Source organism: Monodelphis domestica, chromosome 1 (genome assembly GCF_027887165.1).
Source record: "Monodelphis domestica isolate mMonDom1 chromosome 1, mMonDom1.pri, whole genome shotgun sequence".
In the NCBI taxonomy this organism is placed as follows: Eukaryota; Metazoa; Chordata; class Mammalia; order Didelphimorphia; family Didelphidae; genus Monodelphis; species Monodelphis domestica.
This window is the reverse complement of record NC_077227.1, coordinates 640,976,791-641,000,096: the sequence shown is the minus strand read 5'-3', so window position 1 is coordinate 641,000,096 and position 23,306 is coordinate 640,976,791. Positions and strand designations below refer to the sequence as shown.

Here is a 23,306-nt window from a genome sequence, read left to right as displayed (position 1 = left end):
TGGAAAGCAGTTAGGTAGACACCAGGTATAGATTAACAGATACTATATACCAAGATAAGGTCAAAATAGGTACATGATTTGGACATAAAGGATGATATAAGCAAATTTAGGGAGCATAGAAAAATTTACATGCCAGCTCTATAGATAAGGGAAGAATTCATGATTAAAAAAAAAAAAGATAGGAAGCCTTTTGGGATGTAAAGAAGTTTTTGTGCAAATGAAACCAAAGCAGCCAGGATTAGAAAGAAGGAAACTGGAAAAAATGTTACTGTAAGTTCGTCTGATAAAGGCCTCCTTTCTAAAATATACAGAAAATTAAGTAGAATTGTAAGAATACAAGTCATTCCCCAATTGATAAATGGTCAAAGGAAATGACAAATATTGGAAGGAATATGGAAAATGGGGATTGTTGGTAGAGTTGTATACTGATCTAATCATTTTGTACACAATACCACTATACTAGGTAACTAAAGAGAACTAAAGGAAATTACCTATGTGGAAAAAAAAAGTATAAAGGCTCTTATTGTAGTGGCAAAAAAAAAAGGAAATTGATGTAATGTCTTTCAACTGGGAAACAACCAAACAAATTGTGATATATTATTGTAATGAAAAATTATTGTTAAGAAATGAGAAGCAAGAAACTTTCAGAAAAACCTGGGAAGACTTCCATGAACTGCAAAAGTGAAGTAAACGGAAGCAGGAGAACACTGTACAAAGTAACAGCAATAATCTCAGATGATTAACTGTGAATGACTTAGCTGTTCTGAACAATACTTTGATTTAAGACATTTCTGAAGATGATGAAAATGATGAAAAATGTTGTTCTGCTCCAGAGAAAGAACTAAATCTAAATGCAGATAAAAGGCTACTTTATAACCGTCCTATTTTTGAGTCTGTGTTTTCTTTTCTAACAGATTCATGAGGAAATGACTTCACATGCAGAATCTATATCAAATTTCTTGCCTTCTCCAAGAGTGGGAAGAGGAGTGAGAGAGAATTTGGAACACCTTTTAAAAATTTAATATTAAAAAAAATTTTTTTTCTAAATGCACTTGAGAAAAAAAGAGGAAAAGAAGAATGAGTGAGTAAAAGAACAAATTAAGGGAAAAAATCAATAATTTCATTAGAGGTAATGACCATTTGAAACAACAAACCAAAGTTTATGGGCCAAAGAAAAAGTTAAAGGGAAAAATAGAAATATAAGCATTTTTGTTCAACAAAAGAAAGATCAATTAATTGGGCATGTGATTGAAACAAATGAGAATAACTAATCAAATTAAATTATAATTAATTAAAGAACAATTAACTTCTATAGCTAAAACCCAAAATAAACATCCTATAAAGGGGATTTGTAAAACTGAAAACAAAACAAAACAAATAAAACTGATAAATAAAATTTGAAAATAAAATAATTTGCTAATTTGGTGTTAAAAAATAAAAATGCCAGTATAAAAAATGAAAAATGTGAGTTTATAACCAAACAAAAAATTAACAATGAGTAAGAGATATTTTCCCCAAAATATGCAAATAAAATTGACAAGCAAATTGATAAATATTTACAAAAATATGAATTGTTTTGATTAACAGAACAAGAAGGAGAATACTTAAAATTACTATCTTAGAAAAACAAATTGAATAAGTCATAAATGAACTCTCTAAGAAAAAAATAAAAACAAGACTAGACAGATTTACAAGCAGATTCTATGAAACATTTAAAGAACAATTAATTCTAATACTACGTAGACTATTTGAAAAAAAAAAAAAGAGTCCTACCAAATTCCTTCTATGACACAAATATGGTCTTGATACCTAAACCAGGGAGAGTCAAAATAGAAAAAGAAAATTATAGACCAATTTCCCTAATGAATATTGTTGCAAAAATTTTAAATAAAACATTATCAAGGAGATTACAGCAACACATCAAAAATATCATACACTATGACAAAGCTGGATTTTTACCAGGAGTGTAGGGGTTGGTTCAATATTAAGAAAACTATTAAGTATAATTGACCATATTAACAATGAAAACAACAAAAATCATATAATTATTTCAATACATGTAACAAAAGCTGTTGACAAAAGACAACATTCCTGTTATAAACACTTGAAAGTACAGAAATAAATGGAGGTTTCCTTAAAATGTAAATAGTAGTTATCTAAACCAAGAATAGCATTAGCTCTAAGGGAATTAAGCTAGAAAGACGCCTTTCCCACAGTATTAGAATGAAGCAAAGATCACCATTACTATTCATATTGTACTAGAAATTCCATCTATCACAGTAAGACAAGAAATAGAAACCAAAGAAGCATAGGCAATGTGGAAACAAAGGTATCTGCAGGTGACATGATGGGTTACTTAGAAAACCCTAGAGAATCAACTATAAAACTAAAAGAAATAATTGACAACTTCAACAAAGTTGCAGTATATAAAAAATATACCACAAATCCTAAGTTTTTCTGCATATTGTCAATTAAACTCAACAAAAAGAGATAAATCCCATTTAAAATAGTTGTAATACACACTTGGGAGTCTATTTTCCAAGACATGTACAGAAAATATATGAATATAATTACAACACTTTTTGCACTAATACAGATCTAAATAATTGAAGCGATAATTTCTTATGGACATGCTAACATATTAAAGAGGTCATTGCGACCTAAACTAATTTACTTTCTCAGTATCGTGCCAATAAAACTACCAAAGATAGCTTTATAGAGCTAGAAAAATAATAAAAAAAATTTTGCAGGTACAAAAAAGTCAAGAAAGTCAATTTAAAAAAAGGAAAGGGGATAAGCAGTGTCAAATTTCAAACTGCACCACAAAGGTATAATCATCAAAAAGTTCTGACACTGATTAGGTAAACAATATGCAGAAGCAAATGAGAACAATAACTTATTGTTTTTATAAGTCCAAAGAGTCCAACTATAAAGGGTAAGAAATAACTCTCTGACAAAAACTACTGGGTAACTGGAGAATAGTCTAGCCATAACTAGGCAGAGATAAACCTCTCAAACTACATAGTAAGATAAGCTCAAAATGGGCATATGATCTAGATATAAAGAGGGACATAAGCAAATCAGTGGAATATGGAATAAACTACCTTCCAGATCTATACGTTGGGGAGTTCATGACCAAACAAGAGACAGAGAGGTTCTCAGAAGGCAAAACTGATTATATAACATTTTAAAGTTTTTGCATAAACAAAAAAACCCAATGCAACTAAAACAAGAAGAATGAAACTAAGGGAAAAAAATCTTTGTAATAAGTTTCTCAGATAAAGGTCTCATTTCATACATTTTTGTGCATGTAAACAAACACACACACACACACACACACACACACACACACACGGGGTGGGAAGGGGAGGAACAAAGTCAAATTGGTAATAAGAGCCATTCTCTAATTGATAAATCATCAAAAGATATAGACACTTTTCAGAGGAAGAAATCCAAGTTACTAATAACTAGGTGAAAAAAATGCCCTAAAAAAATGCCAATAATTAGAGACATGTAAATTAAAACTCTGAGGCAACATGTCACACTCATCAGATTGGTAAGAGACTAAAAATGAAACTGACAAAAGCTGGAAGGGATGTGGGAAAACAGGGACATTAATTCACTGTTTGTAGAACTTTGACCTGGATCCAACTATTCTGGAGAACACTGTACATACCATCTTTGACCCAGCAATACTACTACTAAGTCTATAGCCTAAAGAGAACAAAGAAAAAGGAAAAGGACCTATATGTTCAAAAATAAAGCAGCTTTTTTGTAGTGTGAAGAGGACATCCATCAATTGGGGGATGGCTGAATAAGTTATGGTGTATGATTGTAAGGTAATACTATAAATAATGAGCAGGATATTTTCAGAAAAACCTGTGAAGACTTATATGAACTGATGCAAAGGGAAGTGAGGAGAAGCAGAAGAATAATTTATACAGTGACAGCAATAATATAAAGATAATCAATTTGAAAGATTTAATATCTCTGATCAACAAAATAACCAGCCACAATTCCAAAGGACTCATGATGAAATATGCTATCTACAACCTAATAGAATTGATAGACTAAGTGTACAAACTGAGACAGATTTTCTTCTTTCTTTTCTTATCTTTTTTTTGGGGGTGGTTGGGGGAAGTTCATGAAAGAGGTGGTGAGAACATATTACTAATGCAAAAATTGTTAAAATTGTTAGGCAAGGTTATATGTAATTTATAATAAGTTTTAATATTTCTTGCCATTTCATTTGGCAGGGGGAAGGAGGATAGAGAGAATTTGGAATTGAAAATATTGAAAAATAATTCCATAATTATCTGTTGGAAAAGGGATCTTGACTTTCATCTTACACTATATACTCCAGTGAATTCCAGCTGGATGAGACTTGAACAAAAAAGTCCTCCATATTATTTTTTTTTAATGAAGAAAACAGGATAAATTATTTATTAAAACCATGGGAGTAAGATGAATTCTTTCAATTTAACAACAGAAGGTAATACCTTCTATTAAGTATATAAGTGATGGGCTTGACATGATAAAGTTTTTTTTACAACAGAAAATATAATAAAAAGCCAGGAAAAAATAAATGGCAAACAGATTTAAAACTTGATATATTAAGGACTTATACAATGGTAAATGGACAAAATATATAAATGAAAGAGAGAAAATAAATTATGATTAAAAACTCAAAAAATTGCTCATTTTCATTAATAATCAAAGTTGAATATTACAACTTTGATGTTGTTTTATTCATTTTACCAGCTCACACCCATAAAACAGGTAAAAATAATTAAGAGTAATGAAACAAAACACTGGTGAGGTTGTATATTCTTTAAGTACCTAACATTACACTGAGGTTTTACAACATGTACACAAGTAAAGGATATGCTAATGGGGAAAGAGAGGGCTGTCTAGCAAGTTAAAAAAAGGATAGGGTTCAGAGAAAACAAACTGAAATGCCAAATAAATGTAAGAAACCAAAGCTCCCAATTTAGCACTAGAGTTGACATGAACAACTTACAACATTTTAAAGTCACTGAGTCAGAAATTATGAAATTTAAATGCATCTTATAAATGGATAATAATGACAGTAATTCTTTTTTTTCAAATATGATGATATGGTATGGTAAAAAGAATACCTTGATTTTGGGATTTTTAAAATATGGATTCTCCCCCAACTTTTCTTATACATAGCTCATTTTTATAACTTTTTTACTCATAGCTAAGGTAAAGTATTTATTTGGGTTTTCTGAACCTTATATTTCTCATATATACAATTGGGATAATTCCTTTCCTGGTTTCTTCAAAGAGTTATGACTTATTGTGAGACCAAAAGAGATCAAATAACATGTGAAAACAATATTTATATAACATTATTAATTATTAAACATATTATTAAATTAAATTATTCAATATAATTATTAAATACAATATTAAATTATTATGTACCAATGATATTCCTAAGGATTGTACAGAAACAAGTATATACCAATATACTAATGGTATTTAAAAGTTCTCATTCTTTTAATAACATGTAAAAAAGACAGGGAAATGAACTATAAAACTTCTCAAGACTCCCATATTTAATTAAGCATACTACTGTTCTTGATTTTGTTGTAGAGTAAGTGGCTTATGACCTAAAAAAACCATTATTTTACCAGATTGCTAGACTCAACTTAGTAAGTTACTTCTTTTACTGAATAAAGATGACAAATTATGATCCTTGACTTCACAAAAACCTGTAAAGATTTTCTAGGGATCTTCTCCCATTTATCTTCATTCATTCTTTGAGCTCTATTCATCATACCCTAAGTCCTAAAATTCCTAGGACAAAGCTAAGCTCAAGTGTGACCTGTTTTAGAGAATGCTTATCCTGATTACAATTGCTAGTGCCCTCCCCTTGGAAATTACTTTGTCTAAATTTTCCACTTAGTTTTCTGTGTACATGTTGCTTTCTCAATTAGAAATAAGAAAATTACATGACATAGTATGCTTCTGAACCTAATTTTATTCACCTAAGTGTGGCCATTTCACAGCCAAGCACATAAACCTAATGATCAATATCTAATATAATCAGTTAACTTATTAAAAACAAAATGTATAGCTGACTGACTTCTATTGTGCATGAACAGAATGTAATATCAGGAAAGACTGTTGATAAAGCCTAAGTAAAAATGGATACTAAAACTTTCTAAGTACTCAAAAATTTTCTACTTACTTTGAAGAATAATCTCCAAGTATACTTTATTCATTCATTTATTTATTTATTTATCTGTTTATTTATTTATTTATTTATTTGTTTGTTTGTTAAGCCCTTACCTTCAGTCTTAGAGCCAATGTGTAGCTCCAAGGCAGAAGAGTGGTAAGGTCTAGATAATGGGGGTCAAGTGACTTTTGCCCAGGGTCACACAACTGGTAAGTGTCTGAGGCTAGACTTGAACCTAGGACCTCTCATCTCTAGGCCTGGCTCTCAATCCACTGAGCTACCCAGCTGCCCCACTAAGTATACTTTATCAAAGTAAAAAGTTAACAACCACATGAACATCATAATTAGCTCCATGACAAATATTCCTAAAACCATTATATAAAATTTTTATTATAGCAGTGTGACATAATTTTACAAAGTATAAGAAAACACAATTACTTTAAGGGCTTTTTAGTTAGTAACCACTATTTTCTAATAAAATTTCTTAATATGATAAATCTAAAGAAGTAACATATTCTAAATTTGAAAATATAGGCAGAGGATCAATCAATTTACTTACTCCAGGGTACTGGCTAGCATGTGGTGTAAGATTCTTAAAGGCCCACTGTATATTCTGATGAGATGCTAGCTGTCTGGTAAATGCAGGTGATTGCTCACAGCAGAGCCTCAGAATGCCATAGTAGGCAGGCAGCATCCCACGGTTAAAAAGCACCACATCCTGATCATCATGGTCAGCGAGGATGTAATTGAAGGCAATGTTCTTGGTTACCACTGGGTTCTGCACAATAAGGCGGACGTTCTCTGGACAGTCAACACATACGTTATACCAAAAAGAAAGCAAAGCTTGCTTATTGTGGTTGGTTGCTATTGCTGGCTCAGAGAGTTTAGGTTGGAAAAGGTTCCACAAGTCCATGAAATATGTAGAAAACATAAGCTTCTCTGTTTTGGAGATGAGACAGTATGTCATGAAACTAAAATAGGGCACCAACTTTGTGGTGCCATGAACAGCAGCATCAACATAAAGTTTGGCTCTGGAAAGTAAGCCAAGAAGCACATTGTAGACCTGATGTAAAACTACTGTGGTATCTGGACTGAGTGGCAGGTCACGTGTTGGGATGTGCAAAGATCGTGTTGACCGGAACATTTGACGGAATGAATTGCTTGGGATGAGAGATACCAGAAGATAAGCTGCAGCTAAAAGATAGAAAACAAATTGTCAGAACCTTATAAAACATATCATGAGGGGCCAGAAAATTTTAAAAACTAACAAAAAAAGCTATAATAGAAAAACTATGGTTCCATTTCATAAATGACAGACACTGGAATACAGTGTTTTCAAAATCTTTGTGCCCACAGGCCTGATATGAGTGGGTACTCTTCATTATGGAATTACTGTTATTCATGCATTATTAATAGTAATACTTATAGAACCAGGAAAATGTAGAAGCAGTTAGAAGTACAGTCATGCCCGGTGGAAAAAGGTAAACATTAGTTTATCACTTAGCTTTTCCAATTCAAGTAGGGGTGTGGGTAGATGGGAAGAGGAAAGTTTGATCTAGAAACTTTTTTAAAAATCCCGATAAATTATTTTAATGTAATTAATCTTATGTATTTTATGAACTTTAAAACATAATTCTGAGGAGTTCATAGATTTCATATTGCCAAAAGGGTCAATGACACCAAAAAAGTGAAGAACCCTTGTTTAAGTATTTCACCTTGACATACATTTTATCCCCCTTAGTCACAGAAACTTAGACAGGGCAGAAGTAATCTAGGCAAATATTCCCACCACAGAAACCCTTTAGCATCCTTAAAAGATCAGGCAAGTTTCTAATGAAATGCTTTAAATGATGGACACCTTATGAGGAAGTTGTCCAATGATGTTCAGTAGTAACTCCTTTTAATTGTGTAGAAATTGAACTCTGTGACTTCCACACATTTGTTGTAGATTTTCTTCCCTCTGGAATAATATGTTTACTTTCTTTTCCATGTGATTACCTTCGAATACTTGAAGACAGCTAATATGTAAACTAGCCCCTTCTGTAGGCTAAAAAGCTCAAGTTTCTTCAAATGTTTTCTGCATGACATGAGTTCTAGATTGCTATCTCTTATAGTATGGCTAGAACACAGCAAGCACTTAATAATGTATTTCTCTCTCTTCCCACCCATTAATTTGGTCATAAATTCCATAAAAAGTTCTCTGCACCCACTAAGCCTCAAAGAAAAATATCAAATGTTTGTAAAATGATATTTTCACACATCTTTTATTTTGCTATTCAGACAAATTTCTTTGCTTAATAGTCTGCCCACTGTGGTCACCTAAAATACCAAAACAACAAATGGCTTCACTAAATTTAAGTTTATAACTTACAAGTTCTGACTCGAGGATAATTATGTGCCAAAAGAAAACGCTCAACCCAGTTTTCCATATTCTGAAGCACCCAGCTATGTGCCAATTTATTACGTGGTGTTTGTACTGCCAACCAATCAAGGCATTGAGAAGGGTTATATTCAATCACCTACAAACAAAATGGAAAGGTGTTAAGAAAATTTAAAGAAAAAACTGCAAATTAACATATTTAATGATACAAAGTATTCGAATTTTTATTTGCTTTTATTTACACTTGTAAAGAGAACATTTACTTAAGTTATTGTAAACTAAGAATATCACTAAATAGGCTATACATTTGAGGCTGGTCTCATCTAAAAATTGTTCTTTTGAAAAATTTAATTTCTTTCTTTTATTGCTGAGAGTAGAAAGCATGTAATAAAAAATTCCTCACCTGACAAGGAAACAAACTACTTACTACTCTCAATAAAGGATAAAGGAGAAAACAAAGACTAGCTATGCCTTTCTAGTTTTTATTGTTAGGGCAGGGGAAATAGAAGCATCACCCAGAGAAACAATGTATTTTGATGTAAGTCATTAATAAGATGGCTCTGACCCTTTGTTGCATAGCTCCCTATGGCATTCCTAGTCCTATTACTGTCTATTTTTAGGTACCAAAGTATAGGATAACTGTAATTTAGTTATAAAAGCCAATTGAAAATAAATATGAAAAACTAAAACCAACTCTATTACATACCTCCCATATCCGTTGCAGAATATAAGATGCAAAGGGTGGCATTCCTGGAGGCCCACCAGCAAACTCCATTAACATAGTTAGTAATTTAAAGAAAGGGTTGGCAGCCTGAAACACATACACAATAAAACCTATAAACTTAGTTATAAGAATTATCATGCATTTCATATAAAAATAAGTGTACATTTAAAAATTACATGTAACAATATATTCAGTGTCTGTGCATTAACACATACAATATATGTATAATCGTTTCTTAGCTGCTTCTTCTAAATTCCCCTTCATTTGTCTATTAATTCATATTTATATAATCATGGAAAACTAGGAAAGAGCCTTTTCCACATGTGGGAGTGGATCTGGACTTGAAAATACATTTTGTTGCAAATGCTGACAACTGATGTGGCTTAGGAACACTTTCAGCAACTGATTCTTAAGAGGGCTACCTATAGCACTGAAAGAAAATGACATTAAAAAAGGCTTTTCTAATGGTTAAACAGTTAGTAAATAGCTGCTAGGAATCTAAGTGGTACAATGCACAGAGTACCAGGCTGAAGTCAGGAAGATTCAGCTTCTTGAGTTCAAATTTGGTCTTTAAACACTTACTAGCTCTGTGACCTTGGGCAAATCACTTAATGCTTTTTTTGCCTCAGTTTCTTTACCTGTAAAATGAGCTGGAAAAGGACAGGGCAAATGATTCCAGTTACCTTTGCCAAGAAAACCACAAATGGAGTTACAAAGAGTTGGACATGACTGAAATGACTTAATAACAACATATAATGTCTTATAATTCCTTCCCTACTGGGGCTAAATTCCTTCAGATATTGATTGACATTGACATTCAGTGCCTCCAATTCTGATTCTCTCAATCTCTTTGAAATCCTTTTCAGTCTGGCTTTGAAATGTCTACAGTTACCAATGATTTCTTGATTGCCAAATTTAACGGCCTTTTCTCAATCCTCATCTTCTACCACTCAGAAACCTCTGATATTTATTATTGCCCTCATTCCTGATATTCTCTTCTTTCTAGCTTTTAGCAATAAGAATCTCTCTTTATTCTCCTGTTACACTATGATCCCTCCTTTTCAGTCTCTTTTATTGGATCTGCATCAATATCACATCCTGTAACTGTGAGCATCCCCCTTATCTGTTTATCCTTTATCCCTTTTCCTTTTCACTTGGTGATCCCATCAGTTCCACAGATTCAATGACCTCTACAGAGATGATTCTCAGGTACTTTCCCTCTTGATTTCCAATCTTGCATTTCTAAATGTCTATTGGACATCTCTCAAACTTGACACATCTAAAACTGAACTTTTTCACTTTCCCCCAAAACTTTGGTCTCTTAACTTCCCTCTTTCAGCCTAGGGCACTTCCTTGTTATCCACATTACTATGTAAGGGGTCATCCCCAGTTCATTCTTACTGAGTCCTCTTGCCCCATCTGTTGCTAAAGTCTGTCAATTTCACTCTCACAACAGAACTACTATACTCACCGTTTATACTGCTGCTACTCTGACATCACTTCAAATTTTGATTATTGCAAGTCTGTTTGGTCTTCCTGATAAGACTCTATCCACTCCAACCCATCTCTATCTGGCTGCCAAAAGTGTAGATTTTATTATACTGCCTCTGTACTACCTTCCCTCCCCCAACTCCAGTAGTTTTTTATCACTTCAAGAATCAAATATAAATTCTGTGTGGCTTTTAAAATTCTTCATAATTTGAGAACTGTGGGAATAGAAGCACAGAAGAAAAACAACTGCTTGATCACATGGGTCAGTGGGGATATGATTGGGGATGTAGACTGTAAATGATAATAACCCCAGTGCAAATATTAATAATATGGAAATAGGTCTTGATCAATGACACATTCCAAAATCCAGTGGAATTGCATGTCAGCTACAGGAGGGGGTTGAGAGGAGGGGAGAGAAAGAACATAAAACTTGTAACCATTAAATTAACTAATTAAATAAAATTTTCTCAACCCCCCCCAAATAAAATAAAAAATAAAATTCTTCATAATCTGGCCTTTTCCTACCTTTCCACATACTCTATGATCCAGTAACACTTGCCTTCTTGATATTCCTTTCACAACACACTCTACCTCCCTACTAAGAGTGTTTAAGACCATAAATAAATATTTATTAAGCATCAACTTACTATTTGCCAGACACTTTGCTAAATGCTGGAGATAGTATTTCAAAAGCAATGTGTTATGAAACCTTTTCTGCCCAAGTCTGTTAACAATGAATTTTTTCATTTGCTATTTTTGAAAATTTGATAGGTTATGAATTGGTACCTGTAAATTTGCACTTCTGATTGTCAAGAAAGGGTGAATATTTCTTGAAGTGATTATTTACAATGTGAAATATTTTTACATATTTTTTGCCAATTTCTTCTATTTAATAGTTTGCAATTAATGTTTTTCAGAACTGAGAAATATATATATCCTTTCCTCTTGATTTTTAATAACCCTTTTATATTTAATTTGAAGACAAGGAATTTGCTTTGTTAAATGTAGTATGAGGTAAGGATCTAATTTCCCCCCCAAAATGTCAATTTCCCAAGTTAATGAATCATTTTGTTTTAACTTAAAAATTTGAAGATTTTATACATTATAACTTCTAGTATTCAGTTTTCCATTCTGTTTCTTTTGTTCATAGAGAACATTTGAGTTCAAACTAATCCCCATACACTTATATATTTTGTGACCCTAGACAAGCCACCTCTGTGCCTTGGTTTCCTCATATGTAAAATGGGGATAATAACAGTTCTACCTTCTAAGTTTGCTGTGAAGATCTAATAAGGTATTTGTAAAATGCTTTCTAAACTTTAAAACACTATGTAAATAATAAATATTATTATTGCTATATTTTTTCCCCTAACCTCTTCACAAAAAGAATACTGGTCTCAACAAAAAACATTATTTAAAGCCAAGGCCTTCCTCTATGCCTTCAAATTAAAAATGATCCTCTTGATCATTTATTTATTTCTTTTTTAATTCTAACTTTCTGTCTTAGAATCAATACTTTGCATTAGTCCCAAGGCAGAAGAGTGCTAAGGACTAGGCAACAGGAATTAAATGACTTGCTCAGGGTCACACAGATAAGACCAGATTTTGGTTCTCAATGCACTGAGCCATCAAGGTGCCCCCTTGCTCATTCATCTTTAGCATGTCATGATTTTATCTAGTATCTAGTAAAAAGACAAATGGCATTTTATTAGAACTCTATTAAGCCTATAAACTCTATAAACCTTTAAAACTGTTAAACCTAATTTAGGAAATCTGGTTATTTTTACTCATCCATGAATGTAGGACAGTCCTCCAATTATTTAAACTTTTGTAAATTTGGTTTTATCATATGATATTTACTGTTTATATAAGTGAATCATCACATTTTATGTTGTTATACATAAGATTTTTTTTGGAGGAATTTGTTTTGGTCTCTTATGTTTACAAATGATTCTGAGGATAATCTTGGTTGTGGTATTAAGGGAAAAGATTAAGAATATTAATACTAGCAAAGATGAGACAAAATTATCAGTATATATAGGTACCTGATAATGTGGTTGGGGGTGGCTAGTTGGCACAGTGGATAATGCTAGGCCTGGAGTCAGAAAGACTCATTTCCTGAGTTCAAATCTAGCCTCAGATAATAGCTGTGTGACTTTGGGCAAGTCTCTAAACCCCATTTCTCTCTGTTTCCGTATCTGTAAAATGAACTAGAAAAGGAAATGGCAAACTACTCCATTATCTTTCCCAAGAAACCCCAAATGGGGTCATGAAGAACCCCACAAAAAAAGGGCTTCCTCAACTACAAGATGTCAATCTGACCATTGATGTAGTATTACAACTACAGAATGCATAATGTGAAAAAATATGTGACCTCCTAAGATATATGTTAAAAGTCAATGTAAATATAACAAGTACTCTTTATGGAGATAAAGTAATATGTAAGAAATTAGATATGATATTCACTATTCAAGGGTGGACTTTCCAAATGTAATAAAAATGACAAGATTTGTTAAATTAACCTATAGATTTAGTGTAAAAACAAATTGTTGAGTTAAAGAATAATATGAAAAAAATCATTCGGAAGAACAAAAGATCAAAAATAAAAAGGTAATAATGAAAAGGTTGACTACAACTTTTATTATAAAGCAGTTGCCATTAAGTCTAGTACTGGTTAAAAACAGATTAATAAAAAAGGCTAAATTAATAAGAAATAGAAATAATTAAAGACTGTAGGTCTATGATGAATAAAATGTAAAAACAAATTATCAGAGGAAAATGTTTTGACAAAAATTGCTAGAAAACTAGATATGGTTTGGCAAATGTGATTAATTCATTAATAAATTAAGACCAGCAATCTTGTACTATGTAACACAAAAAGCTAAAAATAACCGTTACCTAATACAAAAAGGTCAAACCACAATAAAAGAATAATTTGTTACAACTGTTTGGGGAGCATGGGAGGGGGGGAAATGGGGGCGGAGGAAGCCAGCTAGCTCACATAGTGGATAGAGAAAGTGCTAGGCCTGGAGTCCACCGGACCTGGGTTCAAATCTGCCTTCAGATACTAATACTCCATTTGCCTGGCCTTTGCTAGAGCTTTCATTAAAACAGAAGAGTGAAGAATTATTAACTAAATAATAGAATAAATAATGAACAACAAAACAGATAACTGTAATTACATAAAATTTTATCTCTTATATGAAAAAAAATCAATGAAAATAGATTTAGGAAAGAAACAGAATGTTTGGGAAAATCTAAATATTATTATTAAAAACTTGTTTCACAATTGATGCTATCATTTTGGATGGCAATTTGGAACTATGTCCAAAGGGCTTTAAAAGACAGTTCACTGTGATCCAGCCACACCACTGATGGGTTTATACCCCAAAGATATAATAAGGAAAAAATTTGTACAAGAATATATATAGTAGAGCTCTTTGTGGTGGCAAAAAAAGTGGAAAATGAGGGGATGCCCTTTGATTAGGAAATGGCTGAACAAATTGTGGTATATGTTGGTGATGGAACACTATTGTGCTGAAAGGAATAATAAATTGGAGGAATTCCATGTGAACTGGAATGACCTCCAGGAACTGATGCAGAATGAAAGGAGCAGAACCAGGAGAACATTGTACACAGAGACTGATACACTGTGGTACAATTGAACGTAATGAACTTTTCTACTAGTAGCACTACAATGATCCAGGACAATGAGAAAGAATGCTATCCATATCCAGAGAAAGAACTGTGGGAGTAGAAACCATTTTCTTGGTCACATGGTTCATTGGGGATATGACTGGGGATGTAGACTCTAAACGATCACTGTAACATAAATATGAATAATATGGAAATAGGTCTTGATTAATAACACATGTAAAACCCAGTGGAACTGCTCGTTGGCTATGGGAGGGGTTGGGAGGAGGGGAAGGAAAGAACATGAATTATGTAAACATGGAAAAATATTCTAAATCAATTAATTAAATAAAAATTGCAAATAAAAAGTTTGTTTCACAACATAAATAAAAATTTAACACAAGTGTAATACTAAATCATATATGTGATAAAAGAATACAATGTTTTCAAAAGAGAAATTTCTGTCAATGACCACAGGAAAACATGCTCTATATCACAGAATAATGGTAGAATAAGTGATAACTCTTGAGGTTTTACCTCACAACCCCTGGAAATTGGAAAAAGTGTCAAAAATGAAGAATGGGCAAAGTTGGAAGGTCTATGGAAAGATGGTCATACTTTTCGGTTTATCTGGAAAGTAACTTAACCAATGTTGATGGTTAAATTTGAAATAATGGTGCACACCCTATCCATACCTTTTATCCCAAAGATCACATGGAAACAAAAATCCAACAAATATATATGGTATTTCTTGTAGTAGCAACCCCCCCCCCCAAACGAAACATTTATTACATACAACTAATATTTATTTATATACAATTTATCCCTTATATATCTTGTATGCACATAGTGGCCCACAAGCTGTCTCTCCCAGTAAACTGTAAACTCCTTGGGAGCAAGGGCTGTCTCTGTTCCCTTATTGCTTAGCTCTGTGTCTAGCACTGCTGATTGACTAAAGCAGGAAGCAATCATTTAGGGAAAGTTGACCTTTATAACAATGTATATATATATAATGCTACATAAATAGAATCTATGATCTCACCAATTCAGGAGTTTCCTCCAATGACAGTTTGCAATCTATTCAAGTCTGCCCATCCTAAATGATTCATGCTTTTGTTGTTCATTTGTTTCAGTCACATCTGATTCTTCATGACCCCATTAGGGATTTTCTTGCAAAGGCACTAGAGTGGTTTGCCATTTCCTTCTCTGGTTCATGTTTACAGATGAGGAATTTGGTTAAGGGACTTGCCTAGGATCACAAATGGCCAGACTCATGAAGGCAAGTCTTCATGATTCCAGGCCCAGCACTTTTATCTATTTTGCCACCTAGCTGCACATGACAGGTCCTTTCAAAAGTCTGACTTAGGGAGTTTGTATTTCTTTGCTTTCTCCCAATATTTTGATGGTACCATTAGAGCACTCTTGAGTGACTGACTCATTCCTTATTCCTACATCTTTTGTTCCTACCATACAATTTCCCAATGTCTTTCACCATTATTTGTTGGAGGTTCCCGTTTGTCATGTTTCAGCCCGTTCACAGCTTCTCTATTGGCCTTTGCATGACACTAAGACTTTAGCAATCATAAAAAAGCAACCAAAACAAATAAACATACAATCTATCTATCTATCTATCTATCTATCTATCTATCTATCTATCTATCTATCTATCTATCTATCTATCTATCTATCATATATATAATGACTACAACAATGTAACTAAAAGGGTCACAAAAGGAAAAGATGAACTCGGAGCATTCAAATGGAAGGGAGGAAGAAGGAAAGTATGAGATGATATAAAGGCAAAAGGCATTAAAAAAATAGATGGGGGGGGGGAAGACCTGTTTTATAAAACTCAAGAACAATAAACTGTGAGGTGTTTTTTTTTTTAATGGTATAGGAAACTTCTAGCGAGGATACTCTCTCTATTGATGCAAAATGGCAACTGCAACTTAACATCTTAAGAGTTGCATGTGGGATGCTGGGAAACAGTGATTTGACCAGTATTAAATAAATAGCCAGTATCTGTGAGAGGAAGGACCTGAAAGCAGATCTTCATAAAATTTACTTCATCAGTTTTTAAAATTTCTTTTTTCTGTCTTTCTTTCTGAGAATTTCTAATTCAATTGCTTTGTCATAGTCAAAAAAATCTAGCACATGTGTTTTGAAGTTTCTCTTTTCCCAAACTGAGTAACAAGTCTTAACATTATTCCTGCCCCCATCCCCATTTGCTTAATTTTTGCTTTGAGGAAGAGATCTCCTTGCTAAGCCCAATCTCTCAATTAGGGCCTTAGATATCCATCCCACTAATCTCCTCTAGAAGTTATTTTCTTCAATTATCTTTAATTTTTCTTTATCCCCTGGCTTCTCCTTTGCTGACAGTACACTCAAATCTCCACTCACTTTTTTTTTTAAACCCTTACCATCTGTCTTAGTACCAGTTCTAAGACAAAAGAGTTGGAAAAGGCTAGGCAACTGGGGTTAAGTGACTTGCCCAAGGGTCATATAGCTAGTGTGACTGAGGCTGGCACTAGATTAAAAAGTGCCAAGCTGAAGAGTATGTGAAATTGATCATATCAATGGGGGAGGGGCCTCAAGTTTGGGGGGAACTCAGGCTTTGGCAGCCTGAGCCCTCTGAGACAAAAGTCAGGTTGACTCACCCCTGGGTAACAGGAGCTGAAGTAAAGTCTGCTCAGGTTTCTCTTTAGCCTCAATTGGGAAGTGTTGGGGGGAAAGATTTCCAGTCACCAGCAGGAAAAGTGGGTAACCCTCAAAAGAAAGTCTTTATCCACCTCTCCCGACTGAGAGCCTCACTGCTCACTCCTCCAGCCAAAGTCTTCTCCTCCTCAAGATTCCAAACTCCTCAGCCCCAACCCCTTTGAGGTGACCAATTTCACATACTCTTTAGCTTGGCACTTTTTCTCTAGTGCCAGTCTCTGTCACACTAGGAAGATCTCTACTCTTCTAAAAAAGTCTTTCACTCAACATTATTATCCCCTGAAACAACTATAGCCATATATATCTTCTCCCAATTTGTTGCCAAACTCCTCATATCTCTTGTTCACTTTCCAGTTTCATGAAAGGTGTTACTCAATCCCCCCAACTCAAGTGAAACTACTTTCTCCAATGCTGTGAATGATCTCTTATTTGTTAAATTCAATAGCCTTTTCTCAGTCCTTATTCTTCTTGAGATTTCTGAAGTACCAGATACTACTGAACAGCAAGTGCCTCCCCTTTCTCCACCCCGCCCCCCTTTCTTTTTGGGGGGTTTTTGGATAACTGATTTATTCTTTTTCTGACTTCTGTCAAATCTCCTCTATTATTCACATTATGCTATTTACATGTACCTCAACAGTTAGTCCAAGGCCCTCTCCTCTAGACTCTCTTGATGGTTCCATCATTTCTTTGTCTATGCAGATAACTCCTCAATCTACAAATACAGAGCTCTACCCTTCAGCCTCCAGTCCCACAAAAACAAGTTTTGGATTTCTTCACCTGGATTTTCCATAGGCAACTCAAAAACAATATATCCAAGGCAGAATATAATATCTTTCCCTTGAAACTTAACTGATATTCTTAAATCACAGGTCAGACCATGTGACTCCTCTGCCCAAGAAGCTCCATTGGCTTCCTACTGCCCCTAGGACAAAATATAAACTACTTCGATTGAGATTTAATGAATTTAACAATTTAGCTCCAGCCCATCAAGAAAGTTTCTAGGCTGATTTCACATAATTTTCCCTCATTCTACTGAAGTCAAATTTGCTTTTTATTTTTCAAATACATGATTAATATTCTTTAAATAGTATATACATGGTATTTTAAGGTTGCAAAGTATCTTACATATATAAGTGGAATTTATTAATGTCTTTAAGGTTTGCAAAGTATTTTAAAAATATTATTTCATTTTATCCATACTATATAACCTTGGGAATAGGTGCTATTGATACTTGAATTTTACAGATAAAAAACTGAGTCAGACAGAAATTAAGGCAGGCGCCCAAAGTCACATAGGATATGAGTCTATAGTTCGAATTTGGCTATTCCTGACTCCAAGGTCCTCACTATGTAGCTACATTATCACATTTCATCTTTATAATACACTTTTAAGGGAGATATCATTATTCTCATTTTACAGATGAGGAAACTCAGGCCTAGAAAAGCTAAGTAACTTTTCTCAAGTCACAGAATTATTATTGTTGTTGTTGTTGTTATCTTTTAAAACCATTACCTTCTGACTTAGAATCAATACTGTGTATTGGTTCTAAGGCAGAAGAATGGTAAGGGCAAGGGTTTAAGTGGCTTGCCCAGAATCACACAGCTAAGAAGTGCCTGAAGTCAGATTTAAACCCATGACCTCCCATTTCTAGACCTGACTCTCTATCCATTGAGTCACCTAGCAGTCCTTGAAATAAATTCTTTACCTTTGTTGTCCTCTGTATTTTATTTTATATATCTTATTTTTTATTTTAAATACTTGAACCTTTTGTCTTAGAATTGGAAATCAATAGTAAGAATTAGTTCTAAGGCAGAAGAGCAGTAAGGGCTAGGCAACTGTGGTTAAGTCCAGCATTACACAGTAGGTCTCAGAGTTATTAATAGCAAAGGCAGGATCAGAACTTGGGTCCTCCTGACTCCAAGTATAGCTATCTTTCTCTTATGCTATGATCCTTACTGGGTGCTGTTTTCTTACTGAACCATTTCTGCATTCCTGGTATAAATCTTATATTACAGTGGTAAATTGTTGATATATTTTCTTTATAAATCTATCTATATATTTTTTTATTATTTTGGAAATCTACTCATTAATGACAATGGCTTGTCACTGATATCTTAAGGTTTTAGAGTCAAAATAACTGCCTTATTTTAAATCACTAGCATTTAATCCTTTTTATTTAATCTATATAACAGATATTATTTGTTCTATTCTTCAGGATTTGTCTGTTCTCCCTACTTGCATTTGTAAATCAATTAAGGCAAGTCCACATATTCTGAAAAATATTCATTTTTCCTTTTATGTTAAATAAAAAATATGTATATACTAAGCATTCTTCAGTCTGATACACGGTCTTAACACACTGCTTTATGTGGAAGAAGAGACATTGAGAACAAATAAGTAAATGGAAATAAACCTATGTGTTAGAACATTGCCTCTATCAACAAACTAGTATGTCGTGGCAACTTAATATTTCCACATGCAATAATGTGATTTCTGGCTATTATTATATGACTGCATTTGGCTTCATTACTTTGCCTCAAGGAATTGCTCCAAATTATTCTATTTATTTTTTATATAAAATTACATTTAAATGAACAGTGGGGAAAAAATTAGGACATCTGGTCACTGGTATATAGTAAATTTCCTTTACTGACAGGTTTATTTATGCTTTACTATGCTAAAAATACAATAAAGCTTAATTTACCAATTTTTCTTCAAGAACCTTTTAAAATGTTTGTTTTGATGGCATGACTTTTTGATTTATGTTTTAAAATTATTTAGTACATACCTCAGGTGTCAGCTTTGCTATGGATGTGAAAAGCATGGAAATAATCTTAAAAAAAAAAGAGAAAGAAAGATTTTCAAAATTTTCTTTAAAATATTAAAACTTCTCTATTCCTCTGCAAGCCAGTATTTCTCAGCACTTACATGTTCTGCAAGTCGATTATTATATCGACAAAGGCTGAAAATCAGATTACAGGTTTGTCTTATATTGATTCCATCACGAATATGTTGAAACAAGAAGGGAAATCCCTGTAAAAAGTAATGTTATTAATTTTGAAAGCAATATTGCTTATAACAAATATTGTTCCATTGTACCTCCCTCCAAATGTTTCAGAGATTACTTTACCTTTCCTCCTGTTAATGCTGCCATATCATTCTGAGACAAAGTTAAATGCCTAGAAAAAAAGAGAGAAAAAAACACATCACTTCCACTTTCCTAACCTACCAAATAAAAAAATTACTGGTTCTTTGTCCCAGCACTAGATTTACCTGAAAGATTGCCTTCATAAATTTCTTAAGATTCAGATATTCTAAATCTACTTTATACTCACCAAATTATTTTTAAAACATGTTGTGCGATCTAGGACATACTTAAAAGAAATCTGATCTGATATAAAACTGGAATCCCCAAAATCAACCTAATTGTTGGAAGGTACTGCAAAACTTATTAAAATTGCAAAATACCTTCTGATGAAAATGCATATAAAAGGAATTGGATCAAAAGCAATTTAAGGGTGTTCAAACTCTTTACCTTTCTGAGCGAGATTGTTCAACTAAAAGAGCAACTAAAGCTATCATCTTTTCAAGTGCAGCAGGCCTATATTTTTCTTCTGCTAAAGATAGTATGTCTTCTTCCTCCTCTTCTTCCTCCCCTTCTTCTTCTGATAGCACTTCAACTTGAGGCTAAGGAGTAAAAGTAAAACTCATGGTTTCTAAACAGGTTTGGGCTTTATTTTCTGATGGATCACAAACAATCTAAATATTACATTTGAATTTTTTAGAGGTATGAAATGTAAACAATTTCATTTAGAAATCTGTTAGTGGTGCCAAATTCATTTGTAGATGACACACTATAAAAATACACTGTAGAAAAGCATATTAATGCCAGGTTGATAAAGCCGTGAAGTGGATTAACCATTCTGGAAGCAATCTGAAATTATGTGAAGAAAATTAAAATATTCATATGTTTTGACTGAGAAAATCCCTTATTAGGTATATAATTCAAGGGGGTCAGTGATAAAAGGAAAGGATTCAAGTATACCAAAATATGTATAGTAGCACTTTTTGAGGTAGTCAATAACTGAATAGAAAATAGCTAGCAATCAAATGGGCAAGGGCCACACAATTTATAGCACAACATGGACTGGGATCTTACTGTGATGAAATCTTACATAATGCAGTATGATGAATACAGAGAAGCATGGGAAGACTCATATAAACTAACACAAAATAGAACCAGAAAAAAGGGTGAAGGATGACAACAATGTAAAAGAAAAGAACAAGAACAACAAAATAACTGAAATTATATTGACCAAGTTTGGCTCCAGAGAAGGCATCTATCTTTCTTGTAGTCTTTGTAGGAGTGGAGGACTACAGGTATTGTTATGATTAAAAATGAGGGGAAGCTAGATTAGGATAAAATTTTTCTAAGTGATCTACCTTTTTCTCTCTCTTTTATCCTTCTCCCCTATTCCTTTCTGATTAATAAAATCATTAAATTTATAGCCAGTTTCATAATTTTTCCTCTTACAAATTGAAAAAGTAAATGCAAAAACAAAACGTTAATACTTTTTTTAAAATTAGTGTTAGCACTCTGACAAATTCAAGGCCAAAGACCAAAGCTTGTAAAAAAAACTTGTAAAACAGCTTCACTCATAGTCAGAAAATTTATGGACTTAATGGACAAACCCTATACCACTTAATGTAATTTGCATTGAATGATTATTTTATTTGGAGTAAAAGATCACTTAATATTTCTACCACCCTAAAATCAAAACTCTTTGGGATAAAGCTCGATCACAATCATTGTGCTGAGCATTAGAAAACACAACAGTAGTTCCTGTATGGTTAAAATTCCTCTTATTAAGGGAGGAAACTATTTGAAGTTCTCAATTATCCCAAAGTTATAGCACTATGTAAAAGACAGAAACATCTTCAAACTAAGACCATTATGGGATTAATCCATCTGGTTCATTAAAAGGTTCATGACTTGAGGTAGCTAGGTGGCTCGGAGGAAAGAGAGCCAGGCTTAGAGATGGGGGGTCCTGGGTTCAAATTTGATCTCAGACATTTCCTGGCTGTATTGGTACATTTGGCAAGTCACTTTATCCCCACAACCTAGCTCTCACTGCCCCTTCTGCCTTGAAACCAATACAATAGTACTGATTTTAAGACAGAATGTAAGAGTTTAAAAAACAAACAAACAAAAAAACAACAAGACAATATAAAAGCAGTCCTCAAAAATAGGTATTCTTATTAGTAGGAACTAAAGAAATTTTGTTCAATTGGTGTGTAAATTCATAAAATCATATACTTTAGGGAGTAAAATGAGACTTTTTATATAGTCCATTCCAATCATTTTTATAAGCGGGAAAATTGAGGCCCAGATTAATAGCTAACCTAAGTCTAAAATTTAGGTTGTTGGTTTCAACTCTAGAGTAGATAGTCAAATAACTTGAGGTTCAAGTCATGGCTTTATCATTTACTAGCTATTTAAGCAAATTATTTTACCATTCTGATTCTCTATTGGATCATCTCTGTAAAATGTTGATAATGAAATTTGCCTTACTGAAAGAGATCATATGAATAAGGCACTTTGTAAACTTATAAAGTGTTTTATATTTATATATATATATGATAGAGCCTACATTTATATATGCTTCATAATATACTTCATTATATTCATATGTATATCTAGTTATGAATTACTCAGACGTGTCCAAGTCTGGACAGAATGTTGGCTTCTTGACAGCAATATCAACAAAGTACACATTTAGATAGGTAATCTCTGGAAAGATTTCAAAGACATGCCTGGAATTGGTCTATGTGTGTTTACTATATGTGAGAAGACCAGTTCAGGGTTATACCAAAGTTCAGGGATGATCATTACCAGATCCTCATCAGGCACCAGATACTGAAATTTTCAGTCAAAACAAATCATTGAGACTCTTTACTAAGGTGAACGGGAATTATGATACACATTAATGGAAGAAGTAGCATCATAGAGGTCTGAATGTTAAAATAATAAGAATAATAGTTGGTATTAATATAAAATTCAAAGTTTTTAAGTGCTTTAAATAAGTCTATAAGTTAGGTGCTGTTATTATCCTCATTTTATAGATGAGGAAACAGACTCAACATTGTTAAGTGACCT

General features: G+C 33.2%; 1 protein-coding gene across 11 annotated transcripts in view; it reads right to left on the bottom strand.

Moving 5' to 3' along the window:
* USP34 (ubiquitin specific peptidase 34) overlaps window positions 1–23,306 on the bottom strand; it is a 357,595-nt gene that overhangs the window by 27,826 nt on the left and 306,463 nt on the right. For 9 of the 11 annotated variants that reach the window (XM_056813961.1, XM_056813959.1, XM_056813952.1 and 6 more), the window contains 8 exons: window positions 20,685–20,836; window positions 20,280–20,328; window positions 20,078–20,182; window positions 19,938–19,982; window positions 9,292–9,396; window positions 8,577–8,724; window positions 6,765–7,399; window positions 1,774–1,809 (listed from right to left, as the gene is read on the bottom strand). In XM_056813961.1, coding sequence (XP_056669939.1) covers window positions 1,774–1,809; window positions 6,765–7,399; window positions 8,577–8,724; window positions 9,292–9,396; window positions 19,938–19,982; window positions 20,078–20,182; window positions 20,280–20,328; window positions 20,685–20,836 — 1,275 coding nt within the window. The remainder of the gene's footprint in view (window positions 1–1,773; window positions 1,810–6,764; window positions 7,400–8,576; window positions 8,725–9,291; window positions 9,397–19,937; window positions 19,983–20,077; window positions 20,183–20,279; window positions 20,329–20,684; window positions 20,837–23,306) is intronic. The other 2 variants (XM_056813953.1, XM_056813956.1) reach the window with 1 other exon arrangement.